The following is a 23,912-nucleotide window of genomic DNA, read 5'->3' as shown; positions in this document are numbered from 1 at the left end:
CACGATTAACATCTCAAAAACAAGTATGGATCTAAAGTTCATCATTCAAGGTATGTGGGGTTTTTCAACAAGAACTCTCTTTCGTTCTTATGGCCAAAAGTAATTTTCTTTACAAAGGCATGATTTTTATTTGATTTTTACGAATTTGAAGCATTAACCTATATCTTATGATGATTATTATAAAATCTTGATGTTTATGATTTTTGAAAGATGAATTTACATGTGTGGAGATATAAAGCATGAATCTTGAACGATATTTATCATCATTTTGAGATTAGAGTCATGAATCCCTATTGAAAATTGTGTTATTTTTTGAGAAAGTGTGTGTTATAAGAACGTTGATGTTGAATATTTGAGATATTTTGAATGATTTGACCTTTGGACTTAATGGAGTTGTTTTGAACTCGAGTGTGAAAGAAATCCACAACGTGGTTGATTTTGATAGATGGGAAGTATGATGGCTCCCGATGTATATTTATATATTACTGAAATTGTTTTGTTGTGGATTGTCTTTGAAATGATCTAAGCTAAGTCCAGAAGAAATCTTTAGCACCGAGTGGGGGGTATAAAGTGATCTTACTTCCCTAGAACTACGTGCCCCCGTAGGAGTGATCCTGAGGCTGATTTATATAGTGACCACTAGTTTGTGTGAATTTGATATCGATAGTCCTACTCCGATGGAAAGGATAGGAAGGCTCTCCCCAACGTGGGTTGTACGTTGGACTCCATGTAGCTCACATGGTTTATGTCGGTTATAGGATCTCCGAGTGTGTGTGTGTTTCCTTGTGTCTATGGTGAATAGTGAAGTGATTTGAAAGTGGAATTGTGAAAGTTATTCTTTCGAAAGATTTAAATGATATTTACATTATGAGAATTGATATTCTTGATGAACTAAAAGTGATTGACAAATTATATGATGACTCACATGTGTTATTGTACTTATTTTATCCTCTCATGATTATGATGATTTTCTTCGGGCTATGTGAGTCTTTCATACATCCTGTATATTTCTTATAAATATTTATGATGATAATGTTTATACAACTGCATAGACCCCTATATACTCGGTTCCTTTCCATGGTAATGACCCACATCTTCGGATGTGGGCTACATTTTCTCGAAATGTAGGTTCAGGTGCTCAGTTCTAGGTTCGACAGTTATTCTTCGAGCATGCTGTTCTACATTCTCTGTTGTGGTGATTCCTCATGTTCCGAGGATGTGATGTCTGATGTTGGTTTCACGAAATTGTTTACATTTGATAACTGAGTATGAGTCAGTTGGGGCATGTCTCAATGGCTCGCTCATTTTATTGATTTTCTTAGAGGCTTGTCAGACTAGTATAGATGTTGGGAGTTGACTAATAAGTCATATTTTGTTATTTTTCTAAAATTCTTTTATTCTTGGATGATGATTACTCTGTTAATATTTGAGGGTTATTTATGGAAACCCCGTTGATTTGTGTTAAACTGAATGAAAATGGCTCAAAGGGTTAGCTTGGGGCTACTTGTAGCCTCAAGCACCGTGTGATGCTCCAGGACCTGTTTTTCGGGGCGTTACAAACTTGGTATCAGAGCCTAAGGTTTTAAGGTGTCCTAGGGAGTCTGACAAGCCGCGTTAAGTAGAGTTTTGATCATTGGTGTGTAGCGCACCACATCTATGAGCAAGAGGCTATAAGACATTTTAGGAAAAACTATGATTCTTTCTTTCAGAAGTCTATCGTGCTTAAAGTGTCTCTCTCTGCTATTGATTCGTGCTCTCCTCTTTTAGAAATATGCCTCCACGTTGAGTGAGAAGAAATAATGATGGTCACCAACCTTAACTCGCTGACCCACTGAATGAAAATGTGTCTTATGCTAAATTTCGGGCAGCCTTTCAAGCGCTGGCCCAAGTTGTTACTACAAATGTTCAGGCCAACCTGACCCCAGCTTCACAGCAGCAGGGAGGTGATTCAGCTGCTGCCAGGATCCGTGACTTCATGCGGATGAATCTGTAGAAATTCTATGGGTCCAATTATAATGAGGATCCACAGTTGTTTTTAGAGGAGGTGGGGAAGATTACTCAGGTGATGTATATATCTGAGGAACATAGTGTGGAGTTGGCTGCGTATAGGTTGAAAGACCTTGCTTATGACTAGGTTGTTGCTTGGAGGAAAGGTAGAGGTGAGGAAGTTGTCCCTACAACTTGGCAAGAGTTCTAAGATGCATTTCTAGATAAGTTTTTCCCTTTGGAGATGAGGGAGGTGAAGGTGGAAGAGTTTATGAACCTACGACAGGGCTCTATGACTATTAGGGAGTACTGTCTAAAGTTCAATCAGTTGGCCAAGTATGCTCCTAACTTAGTGGCTGATAATCAGGCTAGTATGAGTAAGTTTATGACTGGAGTGTCTAGTTATATGGTTAAGGAGTGTAGGTCTGCTATGCTGAATAGTGTCTAAGCTGATAAATCATGCCCAATAGATTGAGGCAGATAAGATTAAGGAGAGAGATAGAATGAGAGAGAATAAGAGAGCTAGGTCCGAGCAGCACGGACAGGGTCAGACTAGATCACAGGGAGGGAGTCGCCCTCAGTATCAGGATCGTTCATCTATGCCAGCACTGTCATCTGCTAGTGCTCTCGTGCCTAGAGGTAGGCAGGAGCAAGATAGCAGGTCATATGCATCCAGGTCCCAGTACAGTGCTGGCAGTAAGCCAAATCGTCCCCTATGTCCTAAGTGTGGTAGGGCTTATTCAGTTGAGTGTTGGGGTGAGAAGGTGGATTATTCCAGTGTGGTGACATGGGTCACAGAGTTAGAGATTGTCCATAGGATAGACAAGAGCATCATGACTATCGCCCTCAGACCCAGACTCAGACTGTTAGTGCTTCAGTTCCAACAACTCGCCCAGCTCTAGCTCAGGACCCTTCTTCTAGCAATGCTGGCGGGCAGTGCCAGAATAGATTCTATGCTTTACCATCCCACCAGGAATAGGAGGACTCTCCCGATGTTGTTACTGGTATGCTTCGTATATTTCAGTTTGATGCGTATGTTTTGTTGGATCCTGGATCCAATTTCTCATATGTTACACCTTTGATTGCTGTGAATTTTGAAATGAGTCCTGAAATTATTCTTGATCCTATCCTAGTTTCTACCCCAGTGGGTGATTCGATTGTTGCCCAGAAAGTGTATAAAAAGTGTCCTATTACCGTACTTCATAGAGTCTTGTTGGCTGATCTGATTGAGTTAGACATGGTAGATTTTGATGTGATTCTGGGTATGGACTAGTTGTATTCTTTTTATGCCTCTATTGATTGTCGGACCCAAGTGGTCAAGTTTTAGTTTCTGGGTGCATCCGTGTTTGAGTGGTCTGGGAATTCTGTCACCCAAGAGTTATTTTATCTCTTACCTCAAAGCTAGAAAGCTTATTTCCAAGGGGTGTATTTACCATTTGGTTAGAGTCAAAGACACTAAGTCTGAGACTACAACTCTCCAGTCTGTTAACGTCGTCAATGAGTTTTCTGATGTCTTTCCGGATGATCTCCCCAGGGATACCTCCTGATAAAAAGATAGAGTTCGAGATTGATCTTTTTCCCGATACTCGGCCCATTTCTATTCCTCCTTACCATATGGCCCCTGCAAAACTTAAGGAGTTGAAAGAGCAACTCAAAGATCTACTAGATAAGGGTTTCATAAGGCCCAATGTTTCTCCTTGGGGTGCTCCTGTGTTGTTTGTGAGAAAGAAAGATGGCTCTTTGCGTATGTGCATTGATTACCTCCAACTGAATAAAGTCACCATAAAAAATAAGTACCCCCTTCCGAGAATAGATGATTTGTTTGACCAATTGCAAGGTGCAAGTTATTTCTCAAAGATAGACCTTCGTTTCGGCTATCATCAACTCAACGTTAGGGAGTGTGACATCCCGAAAACCACTTTTCGAACTCGTTATGGCCATTTTGAGTTTCTTTTTATGTTTTTCGGGTTAACTAATGCCCCAACAGCTTTCATGGACCTCATGAATTGAGTGTTCAGACCATATCTGGATATGTTTATCATAGTGTTCATCGATGATATACTGGTGTACTCCCGTAGTGAGGATGAACATTCTGATCATTTATGAACTGTCTTGCAAACCCTTAGAGATCACAAGTTATTTGCCAAGTTTAGTAAGTGTGAGTTTTGGCTAAGGTCAGTTGCTTTTCTGGGTCATATTATTTCTTCCGAGGGTATTAGAGTTGATCCCCAAAAGATAGAAGCTGTTAGAAATTAGCCTAGACTTATTTCTACAACTGATATCCAAAGTTTCTTGGGTTTAGCTGGCTATTACCACCGTTTTGTTGAGGGTTTCTCCTCTATAGCGTCTCCTATGACTCGACTGACCCAAAAGAAAGTAAAGTTCTTGAGGTCCGAATCTTGTGAGAAGAGTTTTTAGGAGGTGAAGACTCCACTCACTTCATCCCCTGTTTTGACTTTGCCTGATGGTGTTGATGGTTTTGTGGTGTACTGTGATGCTTCGAGAATTGAGTTGGGTTGCGTATTGATGCAGAAGGGTAAAGTGATAGCTTATTCTTCTAGACAGTTGAAACCCCATGAGAAAAATTACCCCACCCATGACCTTGAGTTGGCTGCTGTTGTGTTTGCTTTGAAAATCTGGAGACACTATTTGTATGGTGTCCATGTTGATGTTTTCACTGATCATAAGAGTCTGTAGTATGTGTTTACCCAGAGAGAATTGAATCTTAGGCAGAGACGATGGTTAGAATTATTAAAGGACTATGATATGAGTGTTTTGTACCATCTGGGCAAGGCCAATGTTATAGCGGATACCCTAGTAGAGTGTCCATGGGTAGTGTTTCGCATATGGTAGAAGGTAAGAAAGAGTTGGCTCGTGATGTACATCGTTTGGCTAGATTGGGGGTTAGGTTATTTGACTTTGCTGAAGGTAGTATAGGGATTCAGAGTAGTTCCGAATCCTCCTTGGTTTCGGAAGTGAAGGAAAATCAATACTTAGATGCTAGTTTGGTCAGACTGAAGGAGTTAGTGAAGGACCAAAAAGTAGAGGTTTTCTCCTAAGGGGAGATGGTGTGTTGAGATTGTAGGGTAGATTGTATGTCTCGAATGTTGATGATCTGAGATAGAGGATTATGGCTGAAGCGCACGGTGCACGATATTCTATTCATCCTGGTGCCACCAAGATATATCGAGACTTCCGAGAAATCTATTGGTGGAGTGGCATGAAGAAAGATATAGCAGCATTTGTAGCTAAGTGTGCAATATACCAACAGGTTAAGGTTGAACACCAAAGACCTGGTGGTATGATACAAGACTTTAGTATTCCCACCTGGAAGTAGGAAGAGATAAATATGGACTTCATGATTGGTTTAGCTCCTTCCCGACACCATCATGATTCCATTTGGGTTGTGGTTGATAGGTTGACTAAGTCTGCTCATTTCTTGCTTGTTTATACTTCATATATTGCTGAGGATTATGCTAGATTGTATATCCGAGAGCTAGTCAGACTGCATGGAGTTCCCTTGTCTATCATTTTGGATAGGGGTACTCAGTTCATTTCGTAATTTTGGAAAGCTTTTCAGAAGGGTCTTGGTACCCAAGTGCTTTTGAGTTCTGCTTTTCATTCGCAAACCGATGGTCAGGCTAAACGGACCATCCAGACCTTAGAGGATATGTTGAGAGCTTGTGCACTTGACTTTAAGGGAAGTTAGGATGATCACTTACCGTTGATAGAGTTTTCTTACAATAACAGTTTCCACTCTAGTATTGGCATGGCTCCGTTTGAAGCCTTATATCAGAGGAAGTGTAGATCACCCATAGGTTGGTTCGAGGTGGGTGAAACGGCTGTGAGTAGTCTTGATTCGGTATTTGAGGCTATGGAAAAAGTTAAGTTGATTAGGGAAAGGTTGAAAACTGCGCAGAGTCGTCAGAAGTCATATACGGATGTTAGAAAGAGAGACCTTGAGTTTGAAGTTGGTGACCTAGTGTCTCTGAAAATTTCACCCATAAGGGGGGTGAAGAGATTGGCAAAGAAGGGGAAGCTTAGTCCCCGTTATGTTGATCCTTACAAAATTCTTAGCCATGTTGGTAAGGTATCTTATGAGGTCGAGTTGCCTTCCGAGTTATCCTCTATTCATCCAATATTCTATGTCTTCATGCTTAGAAAGCATATTAGCGATGCTGTGGTAGTGGATTCCTTTGTGAGTGTTGACATTCAAGAAAATCCTTCTTTTGATGAGATTCCTATTGAGATTCTTGATTTCAGTGTCCGAAGACTAAGGAACAAAGAAGTTCCCTTAGTCAAGGCATTGTGACGAAACCAATCTATTGAGAGTGCAACTTGGGAAGCTGAGGCGGATATGCGATCCAAGTACCCGCACCTATTTTCCGCGAACTCCGATCAAGCCGAAGGTACCGTTCTTTCCTAAATCATGCACTTTTGATAAAAGTTGCAGCAGTTCAGCTGTTATTTATTATGTGTTTAGCTGTAGTTTCTTGAATTTATGCATTCTATGTTGCATTCGGAGTGAGAAACTATGTGGTGATGAGTCTAAAGAATGGTTTTAGTTGCATTCTCTATTCCCTATCTAATATTGGCATGTCTAGCGTCATTCGAGGATGAATGTTTCCAAGGGGGGTTGATGTAATACCCCAGGAAATTTTTCGTTGAAATTTTGTGCGTAAATGTGATGGGTTCTATCTTCTAGAATGAATTATAAATTTTTTGTATGGAATGTCTTAGATTATGACCCACCATTGCGTAGAGTATCGAATAAGCTTTCCAATGATATGTGGATCATCCAAAACGGACAGCCGAGCGACGAGTTATGAACATTCCGATCGAACCGTGCAGGAAAAAGTACTGAGGCCTGGCGTATTTTTACTCCAACTTTAAATGGCCATAACTCCTTGTACATAATGATCTGGGTGATCTAATATATATCAATGGAAATCTCTGCAAGTCCTCTTTCCAATGAAATTGGTTTTATCCAATTTGTCTATCGAAGCAAAAAGTTATGGTCGATCTACTTCAGCCTATCAAAATTGAATTTTTGGGTCAACTTCAAACAATATAACTCCTCGTACACAATGATCTGGGTGAGATACTATATATCAATTAAAAGATATGAGAGTCCTCTTTCTAATGAAATTGGTTTCATACAATTTGGATATCAAAGTAAAACATTATGGTTGATCTATTTCAGACTATCAAAACAGTCCACCAAAGGACAGATTTGAGAATTATTTAATTTTTAGGGGCGTTTTGGTCATTCCCCCTCACCCAAAATCTGTCGAAACCCTATATTAAAGCCTATTAGAAGCATTATATGTTATATTTTATCAAATTCCCTCAAAAAGAAAACCCTAAGCTCCTACATCCAACTTCAAGAACCTTCAAAGTTCACCATTAATTCTGCAAATTTATTCAAGATTCCAAGTTCCTAGTTCAAGAACTCCAAGAACCATCATTCAAAGGAACAATTAACATCTCAAAAATGAGTATCAATCTAAAGTTCATCATTCAAGGTATGTGGGGTTTTTCAACAAGAACTCTCTTTCGTTCTTGTGCCCAAAAGCAATTTTCTTTACAAAGGCATGATTTTTATTTGATTTTTACGAATTTGAAGCATGAAGCCATATCTTATGATTATTATTATGAAATCTTGATGTTTATGATTTTTGAAGGATGAATTTACATGTGTGGAGATATAAAACATGAATCTTGAACGATATTTATCATGATTTTGAGATTAGAGTCGTGAATCCTCATTGGAAATTGTGTTTTTTTGAGAAAGTGTGTATTATAAGCATATTGATGTTGAATATTTGAGATATTTTGAATTATTTGACTTTTTGGTCTTAATAGAGTTGTTTTGAACTCGCGTGTGAAAGAAATCTACAACGTGGTTGATTTTGATAGATGGAAAGTATGATGGCTCCCGATGTATATTTATATATTACTAAAATTGTTTTGTTATGGATTGTCTTTGAAATGATCTGAGCTAAGTCCGGGAGAAATCTTTAGCACCGAGTGGGAGGTATAAAGCGACCTTATATGTTCCCCCGTAGGAGTGAGCCTGAGGCTGATTTATATAGTGATCACTAGTTTGTGTGAATTTGATATCGATAGTCCTACTCCGATGGCAAGGATAAGACGGCTCTCCCCAACGTGGATTGTACGTTGGACTCCATGTAGTTTACATGGTTTATATCGGTTATAGGATCTTCGAGTATGTGTGTGTTTCCTTGTGTCTATGGTGAATGGTGAAGTGATTTGAAAGTGGAATTGTGAAAGTTATTATTTCGAAAGATTTAAATGCTATTTACATTATGAGAATTGATATTCTTGATGAACTGAAAGTGATTGACAAATTATATGATAACTCACATGTGTTATTGTACTTATTTCATTCTCTCATGATTATGATGATTTTCTTCGGGCTATGTGAGTCTTTATCCTGCATATTTCTTATAAATATTTATGATGATGATGTTTATACAACTGCATACACCCCCATATACTCGGTTCCTGTCCATGGTACTTACCCACATCTTCGAATATGGGCTGTATTTTCTCGGAATGTAGGTTCAGGTGCTCAGTACCAGGTTCGACAGTGATTATTCGGGCATGCTATTCTACATTCTCTGTTGTGGTGAGTCCTCATGTTCCGAGGACGTGATGTCTGATGTTGGTTTCACAGAATCATTTACATTTGATAACTGAGTATGAGTCAGTTGGGGCATGTGTCAATGGCTCGCTGGTTTTATTGATTTTCTTAGAGGCTTGTCAGACTAGTATAGATGTTGGGAGTTGACTAATAAGTTGCATTTTGTTATCTTTCTAAAATTCTTTTATTTTTGGATGATGATTACTCTGTTGATATTTGAGGGTTATTTATGGAAATCCCATTGATTTGTGTTGAACTGAATGAAAATGGCTCAAAGGGTTAGCTTGGGGCTACTCGTAGCCTCAAGCACCCGTGTGACGCTCCGGGACCCGTTTACCGGGGCGTTACAGTGTGTTTATTTCAACCTATATACATAGCATTGTTATTTATATGAAAAAAATATTAGGCATGAATATTAAACATAGTTTTATGTTGTCAAGTTTTGAAAAAATTTGTTTAAGTTTTGTTGCATATTAAATTAATATTGATTGCAATAAATATTAATACAGGAGATACAATTCAAATACAATTGTCAAAATCAACCTAAGATTACTCAATCTCTAATTCTGATCATTGAAATTAGATTGATGTTTCAAAATTCTAAAATTAAAAAATTGTTACTGAATTTAAAGTATTCATTAATCACAATTCCATAAATATAGCGTTAATTGTATTATGTATTTAAAACAAATATTTTATTTTTTTTAATTATAGTTAAATCAGTTAGTTCAAATATATAAGTAGTAATGTATATGATTGACAACATATGTATAAGAATTGGGGGAGAGAAATTTTAAGTGGAAAAAAGAGAGAAGGTAATTATATTTCAAAATGATCAGATTTATGTTATTTTTTCACACATCATTTAAGAACTCGTGAAAAAAAGTGTTTTTTAATTAATATACCCTTAACTCTTTTCAATGTAATTATTGGGGAATTATTTGCTTTCGAAAACAAAATTTGAAGACAAGGTGGGAAAAATATTAATGAAATCTATTTTGATTTTATAAATTAACAAGTATTTTGGAAGGGACAATTTCAGTAATATTAATAACTAATATGAAATAGATGGAATAATTTTCTTGTGAGTGTTGCATCCATATTATTTTGGATAAACAATATAAATGTCGATAGTTTGAAGTTCAATTATAGAAAAATTTGATATTTTGTATAATTATTGAAAATTTCAATTTTGGGTTTATCGAGATATATAATTAGCTCTCGATACATTCAATGAAGATACATTTTTTTTTCCTTTATGAAGATACATAATTAGTTTTCGATACATTTTTTTTTTAATTTTGAGTCTGTCAAGATATATTATCAACAAAGTTATATTTTTTCTCGTAAAGATACATAATTAGCTATGGGTACATTTTTTTGATTTTGAGTCTGTCGAGATACATAATTAACTTTCCGATACATCCAAAGAAGATATTTAATTAGTTAGGATTTTTATAATTATTTTGTAAGGGTGAAAATTTGTGTAAATATAGTTAGTTAAGGTGCATATTTTATGTTATTTTTATTATTATTTTTGTAAAATATTAGTCGAATTGTATTTCAATAAAATTTGGTGAATTGTATTCTTATTATTTTCGTAAAATATTTTGGTGTATTTCAAAATAAAATTTTAAAAATTAAATTTTTTTAGGTTTGAATTTTTGTAAACAATAAACAAGGCACAAAAAGAAATCCCAGCAGTCCACATTTAGCTAGTACCCGCACCTGATTTCCAATTTCTCTCAAATTCACCAAATTTTATTTATTTTTCCCCAAAATTTGAAATCCCTAAAATTCAAAGCAAATTGCAAAGCCATTCTTGTTCTTCTTCTTCTTGTCTCTATAGGTATATCTATCTCTATTTACTTTCTTGATCCATGTTTCTATTGTTGTGTGTTTTTAGAATTTTGTTATGTTTTTTGTGTTATCTAGATCTGTTTATGCAACCCCTTTTTCCCAAAAAGCTGGAAAAAATAAAAAACACTTTTGCTTTTGGGGGTTTTGGGTTCTGCATTATTTAGGGTGTTCTCTCGTATTCTTGAATTTTGAGGCTACTTTTTTTGTGGTTCTTGTTTGTGGGGTGCGATTAAATTTGGTGAAATTTCTTATAGGGCTATGCTGTTGAATATTTAAGGTTGTCTGTTTCTGCACTAAAGGGTGTTCTGTTGTATTCTTGAATTCTAGTTACTTTTTTTGTGGTTCTTGTTTGTGGGGTTTGATTAAATTTGCTGAAATTTCTTATAGGGCTATGCTGTTGAATATTTAAGGCTGTCTTGTTTCTGCACTAATTAGGGTGTTCTGTTGTATTCTTGAATTTTGAGATTACTTTTTTTGTGGTTCTTGTTTGTAGGGTGTGATTAAATTTGCTGAAATTTCTTATCTATGCTGTTGAATATTTAAGGTCGTCTTGTTTCTGCACTAATTAGGGTGTTCTATTGTATTCTTGAATTTTAGGTTACCTTTTCTTGTCTTGTTTAATGGGTGCAAGGAGAGGTAGAGGTAGGCGGAAGAATTACTAGGGAGAGGTGATTAGACAGAACATGACGGAACTTCAGCTTATGGAGGATATGACCGTAGATATAGGAGGATATGGAGGTCGTGGATTAGGGTAGTTGAGCTTTGACTCGCTTTTCAACGGGTTTAGGCTTGGTAGGAGCCTTGGAGCACTTATTAGCCTCATTGCTTTTTTGGGGGGTCTTATTTAGATCTGTTTAAATGTCCCCTTTTTCCCAAAAAGGTAAAAAAAAATAGAGAAACTTTTTGCTTCTGGGGTTTTTAGGAATTAATTTTTTCTGTTGTGGTATTGTCTTGCATGTCTTGTTTCTGCAAAAATTAGGGTGTTTTCTTGAATTCTTGAATTATAGGTTCCTTATTTTGTTGAGAGGTGGAGGTAGGTCGAAGAAGTATTAGGGAGATGTGAGTAGACATAATATGATGCAACTTTAGCTTATCGAGGACATGACCTTAGATAAGAGGGTGTGAATGTTGTGGATAGGTAATTGAGACCCCCTTTTTACCACAAAGGAGAAAAAAAACTTTTTTTTCTTTTTGGATTTTTAGGAGTTAATTTTATATGTTGTGGGCCTGTCTTGTATGACTTGTTTCCGAACTAATTAGGGTGTTCTCTTGTATTCTTGAATTTTAGGTTACCTTTTTTTTGTGGTTCTTGTTTGTGGGGTGATTAATTTGCTGGTTTTCTCTTTGCAGAAATATTGGTTTGTGCAGTTTTTGCTGATTCTTGAAATTTCTTATAGGGCTATGCTGTTGAATATTTAGGATGTCTTGCATGTCTTGTTTCTGCACTAATTAAGATGTTTTCTTGTATTCTTGAATTGGTTACCTTTTTTGTCTTGTGTAGTGTGTATGAGCAGAGCTAGAGGTATGTCAGGAGAGTTAAAGGTAGGCTGAAGAAGTATCGCGAGAGGTGATTAAAGAGAACATGGGGTGGAGTGTTAGCTTAGCAAGTATAGGACCTTAGATAGGAGGGAATGAAGGTGATTAGGATAAAAGGGTAATAAGTAGTTGAACTTTGACTTGCTTTTCGACAGGTTTAGGCTTGGTGGGAGCCTTAGAGAATCGTGTCTGTCATAGTATTAGCCTTACACATGTATTTTCTTTCTGTTACCGCATTGTTTCATTGTTGTTATTGTTTCTTTTCTCTGAATGGTCTATACTGTTTTTCTTATTAATTGACATGTTTTCTTTACAGTCATCTCCCCTTTTTTTGTAAATACTTTCAATTGTTGCACTTGAGCTAAGGGTCTTTCGGAGACAACCTCTCTACCTCAGGAGGTTGGGGTAAGTTCTGTTTATACTCTACCCTCCCCAGACCCCACTTGTGGGACTACACTGTGTATGTTGTTGCTTTTGTGGTGTTTAATTAGTTTGCTTTTGTTTTATTTTTTTGGCAAGGAATATTGGTTTCTACAATTTTCGCTGATTCTTGGAATTTCTTATAGGGCTCTGCTGCTGAATATTTAGGTTTAGGGGGAACCAATTTTATGGAATTTGAATGCCAAAGTGGTACTAAGGTTGGTTTGAAAGATTGCTCTAGAGATTGTGTAGACTACTCCTGCAGAGGAAAAGCTGATCCTAGTTTTATTGAACCTTCGAAGAACCCAAAGAGTTCCAAATTTAACTCAGAGAAGCAAAATCCATTGAGGAGATTGGATGGGAAAGGTGGTAGTTTGAGTTTGGAATGCGAGGAGTCGCTCGCTGTTAATGAGGTCCTGCATGATTGTCGGTCTATTACTGACCTTCCTCCAGCATTGATCTCAGAAATACTTAATTGCTTAGAACCGAAGGAGCTTGGTGTTGTTTCGTGTGTGAATACGTCATTGTATCGTCTTGCTTCGGAGCACCATGTGTGGAAGGAGTTCTATTGTGAAAGGTGGGGGCAGCCAATATTGCTGGCACCTTTGGGCACAGAGAATGCGGATGAGAAGTCGTGGAAGGAGCTTTTTGTGGAGAGGGAGTTCCGTAGTAAAACATTCATGGGACGCTATAATATTGATACATTGTATGGTCATACTGAGGCTGTCAGAACAGTTTCCGTTTTATCTTCAAAGAAGCTTGTGTTTACCTCAGGGTACGATCAGATAGTGCGAATGTGGAACATGGAAGAAGGTTTATCTATTGCATCATCTCGCCCTCTTGGCTGCACTATTCGTGCAGTTGCAGCTGATTCAAGGCTCTTAGTGGCAGGAGGTACAGATGGATTCATACATGGTTGGAGAGCAGAGGATGGAATTCCACATCTCTTTGATCTTACATCACCTCAGAACCAGAACACAGAATTCAGAGTTTGGGAACATGAAGGACCAATAACATGTCTTGCATTGGATTTGAATAAGATGTACAGTGGTTCATGGGACATGACTATTCGTGTTTGGGATCGATCTTCTTTGAAATGTCTGAATGTTTTAATGCACAATGACTGGGTTTGGAGCCTTGCTCCCCATGATACTACAGTGGCGAGTGCTGCAGGCTCGGATCTTTATGTCTGGGACACTAATATTGGGTCTGAACTTGCTATTGTCACCAATGTTCATGCTGGTAATGCTTTTTCCTTGGCGCGAAGTCACACAGGGAAGCTCCTATTCACTGGAGGGGAAGATGGTGCTATACACATGTTTGAGATCATTAGAAATGTTAAGTTTCATGTCAAGCGTGTGGCAACATGGATTCCTCACTTGGGTGCTGTTTATTCTCTTGCATTTGAGTTCCCTTGGCTCGTTTCAGCTTCCAGTGATGGAAAACTCTCACTTATTGATGTGAGAAAGCTGTTGAGGACAAATCGGAGTTATGTGGTGGAGAAGCTTTCAAAGGTTGACAATAAGGTTAAAAATGTAGAGCCACCTCAAAGAATGTTACATGGATTTGGGAGCAATCTGTTTGCTGTGGATGTTGGTCTTGATCGTATTGTATGTGCTGGAGAAGAAGGCGTTGTTAGGATCTGGAACTTCTCAGAAGCTTTGGAGGTTGAGCAGAGAGTTCGAGCATTAAGAGGACTAAGGTTGGAGAACAGAATGAGGAGGCGTAAACTTCAGTCTGAAATGACCAGTAAAGGTAGTCGTGGTGATCAGTGCTCAGTTGCTGCTAAGAAGAATCAATTGAATGGTGATAGGAACAGCTGGCGCAACAGGCGTAGGGTGGCTGGAAAGCTGAAGGCGTAGAAATTATTGTAGTTTGTCAATATCTCCTAAATATGCTTTGCTCATAGATAATCATTGCAAAAGACATATCGTACTGTTTAAGTAGCTTCTGCAGTCTTACCCATTTCTCATTTACATTGGCATTCAAATTGAAGGAACAAACTGTTCCCTTTGACAAACTACCCTTGTTTGGTCGATTACTTGGTGTCTTATGTCACTGACGGAGCGCTTGCCGATGTTAATTCCTGATACATTCAAAATGCAAAAATGCTTCTTTTCTGATATAGTTATTAACCTTTATTCCTGTTTTTAGTTTATGCTGGCAATGAAAGAGTCGGATTATTATCTGCTTTTGTTACTTTGTGAAATGGTAAATTGTGATATTATAGTTGTCAACAGCCAAGCACTAAGAGGTTGCATGCAGTGATATTATCGTCTTTGTTGCTCAACTTGATATGATCTGCTACCTTGCAAAATGCTAGTTTTGATTTGATGCAGAACCATGACAGACGGCTGCTTATAACACATCCATTCCCCTTTCACCCTATAAAAAGTCTCTGTGTTTTAGACCAGTTCCGTCTTCGTTGCTTTTGGTGTTGCTGACAGTTCTTTAGCACCTTGCATTGATGTTAATCGCTTCATTATCGTTGGTATAATCAAGCCTTCATCCGTTGAAACATTCTATTATCTCTGACTTCTTTTCCATTTGCAAAAACTTGTCAACTGATGCTGACTTGAAGCATTCCATTAAAAGGGCTATCGATCACATCTTAGCCATATCCTGTTGGTAAGAAACTGGATTAGTTCCATATTATGATCATTCTTCCAGATCTGCTCAACACAGCATGGAAACTGCGAAATTGGCAGTTGACGAGCATGTGATCTTTGCAGATTTTGTTGAACTTGATCTTTTGTATCGACCAGTTTTGTGTATACTTTGTCTTCTCTCTCTATGGTAAGGCTTAATGGCACAACATGTGTTACTGCTAGAAAGTTCCAACTCCTGGAGTTGAAAGGGAAAAGGAAACACTGGGCTTTCTTGTATAAGAATGTTGTTTATTGTTTATTTCAACTTCCTGTAGAAGCAGGATTTTATAACAATAACTATGCCTCAATCCAAAAAATTTTTGTTAATATCGCGATTAAATTTCTCAATTTACGTCACACATTTTAAAATTATTTCCTGAGTTATGACATGTTTTAGGATACAAATTTTAAGGTACATTTGGTGTGTGCGAAAAGGGAAAGGGAAAGAGAAATACAAAATGTATGGTCTTTTGTTATAAATGGTTCGATGGACCCTTGTACTATGTCGATTTTGTAAGTTGAACACTTCTACTCACATGTTTGTCATCTGGATCCTGAACCCACTAAAAAACAATATTTCAAATCCTTTGACCATTGATCAGGCCTACGTGGCATTAAAAGGGCTTACTAGGACGAGGCACGTGCAGGCATGCGCCTAGGGTGCGAGTGGGGGTTAATTTTTGATCAATTTTATATTAAAATAATTAAAAATAATATTGAAATTAAAAAAGGTCCCTTTTTCCCTCATCTTTTTAATTTAAAAATATTTTTAAAAAGAATAAATTTTAAAAAATAAATAAATAAACCCTTTCCCCAACCCCCTCCCCACGCTAGCCCCCGTCCATCCCCTCTCCATCCACCCCAGCCCCGACTAACCCCCCCCCCCCCCCCACAACCTCGTCCATCTCCTCCTCACCCACCCCAGCCCCCGTCCAGACCTCTCCCCACCCACCCTAGCCCCGTCCAGGCCCCCCACTCTACCCCAGCCCCCCACCCGAGTGCCCCAGCCCCGTTCAAAAATTTCTAACCAACAACCCACCATTTCTTTCAACCATCATCACTTTCAATCAAATCCGAATCAATTCAAACCAAACACCATGGAATCAATTTTAAAAAAAAAAAAAACTTTGAATTTCAATTGCATTTCAATTTTACCATGCAATAAGATTCTGCTAACAAAATCATCATCAAAAATCAAATTCTGGAATCAGATTCCAATTTCAATTGCATTCTAATCATCACTGTCTAATTACCTCTTCAAAAATCACAATTTTGAATCATAAAAAATCAGCATCCTTAAATCACTGTAAAGTTCGAAAAGAAGGATCAAATATTCTTAGCCAACACAACATTTTCTAATAAGAAAAAAAAGAAGAAGAGATAGAGAATTAAGAAGAACGAAAAAAAACGTGAAGAGAGAGAGGAATAAGAGAAGGGGAGAATTAAGAAGAAAGAAAGAAAAAACGGAGAGAGAGAAATAAGAGAAGGGTGGGGTTGGGGGTTTTTCTTTTATTTATTTATTTATTTATTAATTTATTTATTTTAATATTTAGTGTTTTTTATACTGAAAAATGATGTGGAAGAGACGTGAAAGATAACATTGCAGCTGATGTGGGGCGAGTGTGTTACTCACCGAAAAGGCATTTAAAATGTTGTTTTTTGATGGGTTTAAGGGTCCAAATGACACATGTAAGTCGGAGTATCCACATTACAAAACGGAGATAGTACAAAATACTGAACCATTTTGCCAATGAAAAATTCGCAATCTTGCACTCAAGGGTATAACTTAGTGGTTCACTGAAACGTATTCAGCACAATGATATCTCAAGTTCTATTTCAGTTGAGACAAACACTAAGTGATTTCTTCTAATCTTTTATAGTCTTGGTGGACAGAGTTATTTCGTACCTGTTGCTAGTGAGAGGTGATAGATATTTCGTGAAATTAATCGAGGTGCGCGCAAGCTGGCCCGACACCAGAGTTATAAAAAAAAAAAAAAAAGCACAATCTTAGAGATAGATAAGTTGAGACTTGAGACTAAACACTTTTTTTTTTTTCAATCCCGTATTTGATATTTGCGTAGCAGGTCTGATTAATTCAGTTTAACAACTTATAATAAGGCCATTAGAAAGGAAAACACTTCCTACCCAAATGTCTTTTTTACAGTTGGGGTCGAATTAACAAAAATTTAATAAAAGATGGATGAATTTTATTTTATCCCACCGCAACTTTAGGTGGTAGACCAAATTGTTTAGTAGGGGAGGATATAAATAACAATAACTGAGTTACCAAATCGAATAGGAATTTATCACATCGATATTATATTTGTCAGTATTTGAGTGGAGATCTAACCTCTAAATGTGATTTTCCTAAAAGTTAACGTGTCAAATCTTGAACAAATTATAAATATATCTTGTCAAAATATCTTTTCCTTCCATATGTAATTACCATACCAAAATTTAATTTAAAATATCGAGCGAAACTTTGAAAATTTAATATTTAATACTTCAGGCTCTTATTTTTATTTGTCACATTTGATTAACAAAAGTCAATTCAACTACACTTTAAAACTAAATTAAATTAGATTAATTTAATATTTTAAATTTAGATATTTAAAAACTACAAATTGTTCCATAAATTACAATCTTTTTTATATTAATATCATGAAAAAAGAATCTTAATATATGATCAAACTATAAAATAATAGTGGTGGCGTCAAAATTTTTACTAAGAGCATTTAGAAGTAAATATACAAAGTAATCAAAGGAGTTTAACTTCTGCTATGTATACATAAAAAAAAAATAATTTTAATCATACATAAATAATATAATTCTTCGCCAAAGAGAGTTTGAATTAACCAACTGGCCAAGGGTATATCCGCCCTAGTACAATAACATATCCTAATTCCACTGAGTAAGGTCGGCAAGGATAGGATGTACGGATGAAATAGATATTCGGATAGACCCTCTGGATAACATATCCTAATACATAAATATATGACTTTAAACTTGACACTAATTATAACATTCACCTTAAACTTTGACATGCATAAATAGGACCTTTTAACTATTTAAAACCTGAATAAATAAACACCCCGATTTTATATGGTAAAACGCGTGTTGTACATGCAAAACAGTGCGCGTTCAACTTGGAATTGAAGGATTTTTTTGTTTAGTTTTTGTATAGTTAAAGAGTCTATTTGTGTACCGACAAAGTTAAAAGTAATACTTATAATGTGTTTTTTTTATTAGGTGACACTATATGAGTGGATTAGTAATCCACATCAGAGCAAGTGCGGTACACGCATGTAGTTGCAAAATTGGAGTATCTTTTTATTCAGGTTTTATAGAGTTAAAGGGCCTACTTGTGTATTATTAAAGTTTAAGGTCAATATTATAATTTGGCGTAAGTATTATGACTTAAATATTTGAGTAGCTAAAGCTACTGTTCAGTTAACTTCTCCAAGAAACTGGGAGGACTAAAGGAACCAAGAAATTCAGAATGTGGTTCTTGGAAGGCAAAAGTTGGGTTCTTGGAACAATATTGTATGTGGGATTGTTGGTGATATTGATGTATTTGTGTAATGGAAGTGAAGAAATGGGGTTTAACTGGCCATCATCAGTAACATCCATGTACATTTTAGGTGATTCTTCTGTTGATTGTGGTGATAACACTCCTTTTTATCCTGTTTTGCATCAAAATGTCTCTTTGCATCCTTGTAATGGCTCTGATCATACTCTTGTTCCTCAGCTTCTTGGTACGTCCTCTCTCTCTCTCTTTTTCTATTGTGGGTATTTCAAGAAATGTTTGAACTTTCAGTGTTTTCTTTCTGGTTCTTCATTGGGAGTTTGGGGTTGGGGTTGGGGGGTTAGCTTAACTATGTTCTCTGTGGTTCTTTTGGGGAATTTGCAGCTAGGGTGATTAGAGTTTCAAGAATTGTTTGGAACTTTTACTGTTTAATTTTGTGCTTCTTCATTGTGTGTGTGTGTGTGGTGGTGGTGGGGTGTTAGCTTAACGGCTTTCGCTGCTAAGGCATGGCCTTTATGTTGCATGTTTCTCTTATACGATTCAATGAGGTCTTAGACTCCATGTGACAAGAATTTTACATGTTATATGCTTCACCTGAAGAAGCTGTTGCAACGAAAGAACCTGTTCCTATCAAGGTTTATCCATTAAGGTCTTGAGTTTTGACATTTAGATTCTTGAAGTGGGTAACTATAAATTTGGTGGTTTTGCTCTGCCTTTGGAAAGGGCAGAAATGCTGGAAAATCTTTTTTTCTATTTAAGGTGTTTGGACATGATTTGGTTGATATTTGAAAAGAAAAAAGAAAAAGCAGTATTTGGAGTTTAAAGTTGAGAAAAGGGTATTTTGGAAGTTGAAGTTATGTTTGGACATGAAGAAAACGTTGATGTTTCGTGAATAAAACTTAGGAAGAACTTGAAAACTCCTAAAACATGTATTTCAAACTTCAATTTCTGTGTTTCAAGTTTGAAGTTGAAATAATGGGTCAATTTGATAGACTAACAGTTATTTGAAATGATCTCCAAGTATTACTTCAAATTTGGAACTAAAATCTGTGGCCAAACGGTCCGGCCATAGGTCAATTTTATCAAAAACGTTATAATGTCTTCCCTATATGAGGCTTAGGTTGAAACTGGCCACTTCTCTCCTGGTTTGAGAAGAATATAATTTCGAAGAAATGTGCTTCTTGATATCTTGGAAATTTTGTGATGATACTTTGATTCTACCTGTGTTATAAATTATAGTAAGGTCTCAGAGAAATGATCCAGTTTGAAAGCTTTTGATATATAGAGTTATCTTAGAATCATACTTAGTCTGGCTTATAACGCGGAAGTTTGATGCAAGTGAACTTGGTTGCTGCAGCTAAGAAGATGGGCTTGCAATATGTCAAACCATTCTACAGTCAGAATGGATCGATGGAGGATCTTTTAAACGGAGTGAATTTTGGTGCTGCACAAGCTACCATCATGTACCCTAGAAGTCGAAGCTACCAAACACTGAACCAACAACTGCGGCAAGCATTTGAGACCATACAGTTACTGCAGCTTCAGCTAGGCCAAGATACTGCGAAAAGTTTAATTGAATCCACTCTTTTCTACCTGTCATTCGGGAAAGACGATTTGATCAACTACTTGGTTGATGATGAATCTGCAACAAGCCCTGGATACAATGGGCTAAATTTCACCCATATTTTGGTTGACCAGATGATAAATGTCATTGAGAACCTTTATGATGCAAATGTTAGGAAGATTGTATGCATGGGCATACTGCCTTTGGGATGTTCACCGAGCGTAATGAGCATAAGGTACAATTCAACCATTGGCGATAAATTGGGCTGTGAGAATGATGTCAACTTGCTAGTTTTGGAATACAATACAAGACTAGAGCAGAGGATTGTTGACCTTAACCTCAAAATGCGAGGTGCACAAGTCATATTCTGTGATACCTATCGTGCAATGATGGAATTCATTTTTCATCCTCAAGCCTATGGTATGATCAGTGCTCCATACACTTGTCAAAACTAAATGCCTTTCTGATAATTTGCTTAGCCACAGAAGTGGTACAAGATACACTGCTTTCTGCATAATCTTTTGCTGGTCTAGTTGCAACATCTCTATTTTGCATCTCATTGATTGAACTCATTGTTGATAATCTTCATTTACTTGATCAGAATTATTTGAAAATGCCTCAAATTGGACAGAACATCGTTTCTATAATGGATATGTTGTTTGAGGCGTTAGACTTGTTCTCTCATTGGATATAGGCCGATATTTTTAGATTGTTCATTTATTTGCTTTCTTCACTCAGAAGAAGAAAATTTGTTTTAAGGATTGCACATTATGTTATTCCACATACGATTTGGAATAACATCACAGATCGATATTCCACATACTATTTTGGTTGTTCCACTATGCCTTGTTAGCTTCATTAATGATTTCACATCTCTATTTTTGTGCTTTCGTGTAGTTGTTTCTCTCGATATCAAGGTGTTTGATCCTAAACGGATCAAGAAAGAACACATCTTAGTTCTGATTTTGCTTGTCCAAATCATTGCAGGGTTTGAGGATGCAAAGAATGCTTGCTGTGGGGAAGGCGAATATGGTGGGACAAAAGGCTGCCTTTCACCCGATATGGCATGCCCCCGAGCTTCAAATCATGTATGGTGGGATTTATACAATCCTACTGAAGCTGTGAATATCTTGCTAGCTAATTCAGCATGGTCTGGTGATCCATTGCCTGCCATTTGTCGTCCGATCACTTTTGAAGCATTGGGATCCTCTCATACTAACTAATAGTCACAAGTTCAGTGCTTAGTTAGCACACTGTTTTTGCTCATTCTTGATAATTTACAGTGTGCATTGTGTAGTATTACTTGTAGTTAGATATCTTTTTGGTTAGGAGGACCACACTTTTGATCAGGTTTAAAGTAGATGAAAATGAGTTTTGTGCATTACTTTGTACTCAGCAATATGTTGAATGATGAGAAGCAAACTTTGGTTGAGAAAATGTACATAATAAGATCTTCAGTTTGATGTATTGTTCACCTTATTTGTTCTCTATTGGCAACTTTCCGGTCATGCCTTTGAAATATAGTCACGATTTGAAGTTTCAAATTCAACAGAAGTTTCACCATGAAAATACCTTGGAGCTTTTTACCTATAGAATTTGAAACTTCAAATCGGTAATTAATTTTTGAAAAGTGTGTGTGTGTGAATTTTATCGGAATACATAAAGGGTGTTTTGCTACACTTAAAAGCAAGTTTGATCGAATTCATAAGGAAAAAGGACACAGATGACCACTCTCCTTAAGAATGACTAATATTTTAAAATTTCAAATTCTAGTCATTTTACTGCTAATGGTAGGCGGGCTGGCTCCTTTTCCTTTTTTGTTTGGGTCACTGCTACCTTTTTTTTTAAAAAAATATATTTTATATTAATTTTTAATTCTAATAAACATCATCATGAACACACATCCACAATTGACTTTCTTCTTCAATTAGCCATGAACACCAATTAAAATTTTTCATTTGCTTATTAATGCAAACATAAAAAATAACTCCAATTAGGATTGAGTTTTTTTTTTTAAATTGGGTGTGTTTTGAGGTTCAGGCTTGTTTTGAGGTTCCAGACTAGACTTTTCTTGCAGCTCTTTGTTTTTTTAAATAAACTATTTTTTTTAATTATATTATTGTAGAACATTAGAATACATATCTACATATATACAATAGAATAACAACAACAACAATAAACCTAGTGTATTCCCACCATGTGAGGTCTGGGGAGGGTAAAATGTACGCAGTCCATACCGCTACCTCCGAAGAAGTAGAGAGGTTGTTTTCGATAAACCCCCGGCTCAAGAATATACAATAGAATACAATAGTGATATAGATATTTTTATACAATAATGATATAGTTTCTATGTACATCCAATACTATACACATCATAGACAAAAAATATCATATACTAGGGCTGTTCAAAACTCAACCGTATCCAATAAGTCATCCGTAAAATTGACTTATTGGCTTATTGATATTGGCTTATCGGATAAACGGTTGGTGAACGGATTAAATTTTTTAATTAACGGCTTATTGGAGTGGGGGTAGATTGCACTATTTCCTTATTGGATAAACCGTTAACCCGTTAAGAATTATCATATATACTTATATTTTTCACCTAAATATATAAAATACATATTCATTTATATTATATTATAAAATATAAATTCAAACCTAATGGATCTATATTCTAACCTAAAGGCCCATTCCTAATTAACCCCGATATAATGTAAAACTTAAATAGTAAAGTACTAAAATTATCAAAGCAACAGAAGGTTTGCCAACTTCAAAAGCTCTACCGACTTTAAACTTTAAATATATTTTCAAAGGAAAGAAAACAACATTAGGGGCTGAAGTTGATAGGCTAGAAAAGGAAATCCAGGAAATAGTTCCTGATATTAAGCATGTGGACATTGAAGCACATAGTTTAATTAGTGCATCCCCGTGAGCTTGTTACGATCAAATGCTTAATTTGTTGTAATGTATGTCACTTTTGTTTCAAGAATATCATAATGTGAAGAGAAATTAATGTACTATAGCTTGGGCGAATGAAACTTTTTGCTTACAATATTGAGAATTCTCTTTGAAACATGTACTACATAAATTGAAAAATTTGTTATGATTGAGATTGCTAACTATTCTGTTCTGTTTTCTGTAAGTTGTTTGAATTCAAGTAGAAATTGTGGATGTCCAATAAACCTTCTGATAACCACCCGATAATTATTTATCCGTTACTGGACCAACCGATATCTTATCGGTTGGCTAGTGGATTTGTATATTTTAAAATCGATAACCGTTAAGCCAAACCGTTAAATGTAATGGTCCATCCGATTCGTCCAATAAGCAGCCCTATCATATACTATACCATATTGATACAATCATTATACCATATCAATACAATCCCTATAACCATATTGATGCAATTCTTATACCATATTTATACAACCCCTTATTTAGATACATGTTCAATGCAATAATTATACAGTTTTTATACATATTTTATACATATACATATTTTATACAACAATGATACAGTTTCTATACATATTATATATATATATATTGTTTCTATACATATTTTATACAATAATTATACAATTTTTATTCATATTCTATACAACCTTTAGCTGTAATTATTATTCGGATATGTATTTTATACAACAATCATATAATTTTTATACGCATTCTATATAATTTTTTATATATATTTTATACAGA

General features: G+C 36.2%; 2 protein-coding genes across 3 annotated transcripts; both read left to right on the top strand.

The window, feature by feature from the left end:
- Positions 1 to 10,330: 10,330 nt before the first annotated feature.
- On the top strand, positions 10,331 to 14,592 carry LOC107847890 (F-box/WD-40 repeat-containing protein At5g21040). 2 transcript variants are annotated; one of them, XM_016692487.2, is made up of 3 exons: positions 10,356 to 10,502; positions 12,366 to 12,454; positions 12,616 to 14,592. In XM_016692487.2, the coding sequence occupies exon 3, from the start codon at positions 12,658 to 12,660 to the stop codon at positions 14,329 to 14,331; it is 1,674 nt and encodes a 557-aa protein (XP_016547973.2). In that variant the 5' UTR covers positions 10,356 to 10,502; positions 12,366 to 12,454; positions 12,616 to 12,657; the 3' UTR covers positions 14,332 to 14,592. The 2 variants fall into 2 exon arrangements, with proteins under 2 accessions (XP_016547972.2, XP_016547973.2); XM_016692486.2 differs by lacking the exon at positions 12,366 to 12,454 and having other exon boundaries at positions 10,331 to 10,502.
- A 3,932-nt stretch (positions 14,593 to 18,524) lies between these two features.
- Positions 18,525 to 21,590, top strand: LOC107847244 (GDSL esterase/lipase 7-like). The gene is made up of 3 exons (XM_016691442.2): positions 18,525 to 18,872; positions 20,001 to 20,627; positions 21,195 to 21,590. Exons 1-3 carry the CDS (start codon positions 18,617 to 18,619, stop codon positions 21,428 to 21,430), a joined length of 1,119 nt encoding a protein of 372 aa, XP_016546928.1. The 5' UTR covers positions 18,525 to 18,616; the 3' UTR covers positions 21,431 to 21,590.
- The last annotated feature ends 2,322 nt before the right edge of the window (positions 21,591 to 23,912 follow it).

This window comes from Capsicum annuum, chromosome 11, assembly GCF_002878395.1.
Source record: "Capsicum annuum cultivar UCD-10X-F1 chromosome 11, UCD10Xv1.1, whole genome shotgun sequence".
In the NCBI taxonomy this organism is placed as follows: Eukaryota; Viridiplantae; Streptophyta; class Magnoliopsida; order Solanales; family Solanaceae; genus Capsicum; species Capsicum annuum.
This window is presented reverse-complemented; position numbering and strand designations above follow the sequence as displayed.

Bases quoted from the DNA above. Each gene is read 5' to 3' on its own strand.
- LOC107847890 (XM_016692486.2), top strand. From the start codon at position 12,658: ATGGAATTTGAATGCCAAAGTGGTACTAAGGTTGGTTTGAAAGATTGC.
- LOC107847244 (XM_016691442.2), top strand. From the start codon at position 18,617: ATGTGGTTCTTGGAAGGCAAAAGTTGGGTTCTTGGAACAATATTGTAT. The intron at 18,873-20,000 runs GTACGTCCTCTC...TGGTTGCTGCAG, and splicing joins TCTTGTTCCTCAGCTTCTTG to CTAAGAAGATGGGCTTGCAA. The intron at 20,628-21,194 runs GTATGATCAGTG...AAATCATTGCAG, and splicing joins TTTTCATCCTCAAGCCTATG to GGTTTGAGGATGCAAAGAAT.